This window comes from Austrofundulus limnaeus, unplaced genomic scaffold (assembly GCF_001266775.1).
Source record: "Austrofundulus limnaeus strain Quisiro unplaced genomic scaffold, Austrofundulus_limnaeus-1.0 Scaffold2492, whole genome shotgun sequence".
Taxonomy (NCBI): Eukaryota; Metazoa; Chordata; class Actinopteri; order Cyprinodontiformes; family Rivulidae; genus Austrofundulus; species Austrofundulus limnaeus.
The window spans coordinates 2,935-8,571 of NW_013954894.1; the positions used below are offsets into that span (position 1 = coordinate 2,935).

The following is a 5,637-nucleotide window of genomic DNA, read 5'->3' on the forward strand; positions in this document are numbered from 1 at the left end:
AAAATGTTACCAAGAATATTTGTGTAATTTTTAGTCCAAGCAAATCTCTTTATTCTCACTGGTGGACAAAGTACTCAACTCTAGTACTTGAGTAAAAGTACTGATACTCAGTGTCAAATCTACTCAACTGCAAGTAAAAGTTACTCCATCAAAAATCTATTCAAGTTAAAGTACTGAAGTACTTACTTTTGAAAATACTTAAGTATTCAAAAGTGCATGCATTTAAAAGTATTCAAGTACAAATAAAATTCTCTAATAAATACATTGCTGTATTGTTTTCAGAGTGAATTTACAGAACTTGTCACTCTCAGAAACCACCTGATGAAATGACACATAGAACCACTGTGGTACAAATTCTACACCACCTGTAAAGACTTCAGCATAAAAATACAATAAAGTGAGCGGTGAGTTCTTAAATGCACAAACGTAGTTTATCTGCGGTGAACAGATGTTTAAACTGATACAAAATATTTTTGACTGAAGCCAGTCCATGTTGATWAGGCTTCCAAATTAAATTAAAATTGTCTGACAAAGCAGCAGCTCTCATTTACAGTCGTCTCGTTCGGCTCGGTACTTCTCTCGTATCAGTAGGGTTGTTTACAATGAACACAATTTCCAGTTAGCTTCTTATCTTAGCCTCCTTCACAGTGGAGCTGGTGCACACAAACGGTGGAGCTGGTGCACACAAACGGTGCAGCCAACTGAGCCAATCATTTTAAACTTCAACAGAGGCCATGACTCCAGCAAGAATCGCTTCTCAGTAGCGGAGAGTCCAGACCCTCGTACGGAGCAAAGCGAAGAACAGGGGTCTGGTTTTAACCAGGCTAATTACAAAGCTATGCTGAACCAAAAATAACAAGTAACAAAAAGCTCCCTAGAAATGTAGTGGAGTAAAAAGTACAATATTTGTCTTAGTACAGTACAGTACTCAAGTAAATGGACTCCAATACTATCCACCACTGTTTATACTTAAAATAAGACACATTGCCTAAAAAGCYACTTGTTTTAGACTAATTTGTAAGTGAATATTTGCTTTTTATTMTAAGTGTAAAGAGATTTGGACTGGAAATAAAACATTTTGACTAGAAATAAGAAGTATTTTTTGAAAAATTTTGAGGTTTTGCAGTGAACCTATTTATTTAACATGGTTTGCTGTTATGTTCAGCAGCACTTTATTTTCTTGCATGCGGGATCCCTTAGCAGGGAGATTTTTGCCCATCTGCAGTGCAAACACTTTGAGTTGGTTCTCGAGGCCAACCCAAACACTGAAAAAGTCATAGTTGGAGTGATGGCTGCGGCTATAAAAATGGTACTGTACCATCACAAATGCATTGGTCTACACAGGTCTGGCCACGAAGTATAATGTCACAATAGAACAAAAGTTTCTGGTTGAAGGGCACACACAAATGGAGTGTGACTCCATGTATAGCCTCATTGAATGGTGCATCATCAAAGATATTCACACTCCACGTGACTACATTGTCATTTCCGAGACCYRARGTCTGCATCCATCCCCATACAAGGTCACCCAMCTATWCCACAATGACTTCATGAAGTTATCTGGAGCCTATGTCACCAACATTTGACCAGGAAGATAAACTGGAGACCCCACAGTCCATGACCTTCAGGTTCTCCAGTATCTGGCAGATGGTCGAATCTGGTACAAGCTGGATTTTGAGTCTGTCTGGGAGSACCTGCCTCAGTGAATCAGCATCTCCACATCTCCACCATTCATTAGGTCCTATTCTTTCCTGCCCAACCACCAATTACTCTCTGGAAATTCAATGACTTGCAGGCAATGAAACCAGTACTACAAAGGGTGGCCCACTATTAATCTGACAACTTCCCTCATCAGTAGACGGTGTGAAAACAAGTTAACACAGCACCTGAGCTGGACTTTGATTAAAGCTAGACAGGTACAACAACCTTTTTAATGTTAAAATTTAAAACAACTTGCTAAATGTTAGAAAATTAACACAACTTGGTTATGTTTAGGAGAGTAAACCAACATTGGTTAGGGTATTGTTGGGTTTATATGTAATAGAAAATTTGCCTAAGTCAATGCATTTTCTGCCTAAGTCAGTTTTATTAGTTATGCAATCAGTGTTGTGTCTTACTTTTTTTGGACACTTGTTCACACATCTCACTGAACATTCTGTTACAATATTAATAAAAAATTCCAWTATGCTTTCTGAAAAAATAGTTTTTTCTTGTTTTCCGAAAATGTTCAAAAATGACTTAGGCAATTATGCTATGTGGCTAACGGTATGTAAGTTTAAGTATTAACACGTTATATTCTCCAAACCTTACATTATTAATTATTAAAACTATATTACGTTTAAGTATTTATTCTTTTTTCTCTCTCATACTGTCAAAGATAATAAACTTTAAGGTAAGTGGTCAAAGTTCATTAAGTATTTAGTAGTTTCCAACGCAAACGTTTACACAAACCACATGATGTRATATTTGCTGGTTTGTCAAATTCCACTTGTGACTAGTTTAAACTATTTTGCACGTTAATATTTTGCATTAGATTACGGCTCCTGATTTTATCTGTTTCCCCTCAGACGCACACTGTTGCAAAACAGTTGTTGAAATGCTACAGACCAACGACTTCACATCCTGCTCAAACAGCAAACAGGGAGGTAAAGCTGCCAGGTTTAGACATGCAGATTTAAARGTGTGCCTTTAGTTAGTAAAAAGTCACCTCTGCAGTGTCTCTGAACAGCTGGAAACCTAATTTCTAAACATGGACTTCAAACCTCAAAGTGCTTTTCTGATTGCGACACTTGGTGAGCCTTTTCTCCCCCGTTTTTTTTTTTACTGTAACAGCTTCAGTTTTAAAGTTTCCTGACCCGTTAACTTTGTTTTTGTTTGTTCTCCCCTCTAGCTGTGGTGAACATCATCTGGTGGATGGTAATGATAGGAGCCATTGCATTGGGTGGGTTTACTTTTATACTTCAGTTTTTAAAACACACATTTCACATTTCATGTGTGTTATGTGGTTTCTTCATAGGGGCCACACATCTGGATCYTTGTCCTGTGCAGCCAGACATCCCCATTTACTTAATAGTTCTGGGAGCAAGCAGCATCATCGCTCTGGTTTTCACCTACTGCACCGAAATGACTGGAGTCATTCGTATCCTAAGCTCAGCCTTYATGACAGTCTTGCACATCTTCAACTTTGCATGGTTAATAGCAGGTGCGACACAACAAAACATTTTCTGACAAGTGATGTCGATTTTACTGCAAGAATCGACAAATCCTTTTGATTTAGAAGCATCCTTCAGTGTAATTTGTTCTCCTTCCTGTAGGCACGTATTGGGTTTATTCAGTTTATCCTCCAAACTACTCTGGAACTGATCGATTCTGCCACAAGACGACCTACTTGTTTGCCTTTGTTATTACCACGCTGATGTGGATCACCGTGTCCTTCCTGTTCTTCTGCGGGTGCTGCTGTGCTTTTCTGGCCTGCTGCACGACTGTCGCTGCAAGACATCGCTTCATACCTAATCGCAACTCCTTCTATGGTGCAATAGGTAGTTTTCGTGAGCCAGCTGCTAGTGATGTGTGATTGAAATCTGAGGTCATTTTTTTATAATATACTTCATTTTTTGTTTCAATTGAAAAATAGCATTTCAGTATTTTAAACATTCGTTTCACCGTATCAGCTATCCACCCTAATCACCATTAGTTTTAGTGGTCTTTTGCAACATCTGATAACAGGTCACATGCTTCCTGTTTATATGAAACTGTCAACATCTGAACCACAATAAAATAGATGTAAGATTGTGCAATTGTCATGACTACATAAAATAGTGTTGTGTTTTTGTGGACAGTCACACAACTTTGTATATAATACAGAAATATTTACAAATTACAAGATTCTGACCATGTTTGCTATATATAGTGAAAGCTAAAATAGTGCTATTATTTTCTGAATTCTTACACTGCATTGTCCAAGGTTTTAATGTGTTTAATGTGTGTTTTTGTAGCTGTACCTGCATTCAGTACATTATGAATAAATAAAATATGAATGAATGAACATGATGTAACAAATGCAATTACTGGATTTCAGCAGCAATGTCATAATGTTCTATAATCCTATTCATTTACTGTAAGAACTGTGTGCAATGRTGACAAAACTAAAATCGAAAAATTGGAAAACCTTGAACTCAGCAGGTAAAAAAAGCCGGATCTGGTTTTGTTGTAATTTTTATACATTTTTGTAACAACTGTATAAAATGACGGGGGGAAAAAACCCAAAATTTTTGTAAAATGAACATAAGTGGATAAGACACACTTCTTCATGTGATCACTTCTCTTCAGGCTTTATTTTAGACCTCTAAATCGTTGTTGATGGGGTCCTTCTACGTCACACAAGCGACACAAGCGATTCTCTTTCTGCTGTGTTCATAAACGTCGTGTCTGCGGATATTTGAGTGCTATTTGTTGGATAAATTGATGTGTGTATCGCTGAATTGGAGGTCAGTGTGGACCTGTGAGTAATTTGTGTTTGTGTTGCTGTAGAAAGTTTTGTTGAACCGACATGTGGAGCTTCGGCCGCGGCGTCCTTCAGGATTTGCTCAGACAAGTAGCGGCTGTCAGGAGTTTCTCTCTGAGTCCCGCTCAGGTACGTTTCCTCTCATTGTTGTTATTTGCACAGTCTAAAACGGATCAAATTATCCTGTAGTTAAATTATTCCCAACCAGGGGTACGTGTACCCCTTGTGGTACGCGAGCATATTGCAGGGGGTACGTGGAAAAACTTCCRAGGTGTATAAATAAAAATAAAACCGAGATGTAATTGTAAGGCCCTATGATTTCCACAATGCGGGGATTGCAGTCGGAACCACAGAATTAACACAAAATGGAATCCAGTATAAAACGTGGAATCTCATGAAATTTGCTCATTTGGGTGGGTTTCTGACGTGTTTTGGACAATGCAGTGTAGTTTGGATGCTGCTGTTTTCTGCACCTGCCATTACCTGGTTTATTTATTTAATTACTTATTCACTTTCAAGGCAACGTTTTTATCTTTATGTTTTAATTTGAGTTGAAAAATTAAAATGAGAATTAAATGTTCAAGGGGGTTAATTAAATAATTTTCACTTAAATTAATACTCAATTATAATACATTATAGTTCTGGAGAATCATCAATATGTTTGACTGAAGGGGTACTAGTGGTGTGACAAAATGTGTCAGGGGGTACACAAGTCTAAAAATGTTTCCAGCACTTTCAGGACTTTGGAGAGTTCCTTCAGTCCTTTACACTGCCCAAGGTCCTGAAACATTCAAGCACTTTCAGGACCTTGGACAGTTCCTTCAGCCCTTCACACTGTCTGATGTCCTGAAACATTCAAGCACTTTCAGGACCTTGGACAGTTCTTTCAGCCCTTCACACTGTCTGATGTCCTGAAACATTCAAGCACTTTCAGGACCTGGGACATTTCCTTCAGCCCTTCACACTGTCTAAAGCAGTGATTCCCAACCAGGGGTGCACGAGCATACAGGGGGCACGTGGAAAAAATTCTCAAGTGTGTAAAATAAATAAATAAAACTGAGATACAGCGGGTAAAATAAGTATTGAGCATGTCAACATTTTTCTCAGTAAATATATTACTAGAGGTGCTAATG

General features: G+C 38.1%; 1 protein-coding gene across 1 annotated transcript in view; it reads left to right on the forward strand.

Annotated features, from left to right (window-relative positions):
• The first annotated feature begins 4,391 nt into the window (after nt 1–4,391).
• mrpl9 (mitochondrial ribosomal protein L9) overlaps nt 4,392–5,637 on the forward strand; it is a 6,416-nt gene continuing 5,170 nt past the window's right edge. The window contains exon 1 of the mRNA XM_013999819.1: nt 4,392–4,633. Coding sequence (XP_013855273.1) covers nt 4,550–4,633 — 84 coding nt within the window. The 5' untranslated portion in view covers nt 4,392–4,549. The remainder of the gene's footprint in view (nt 4,634–5,637) is intronic.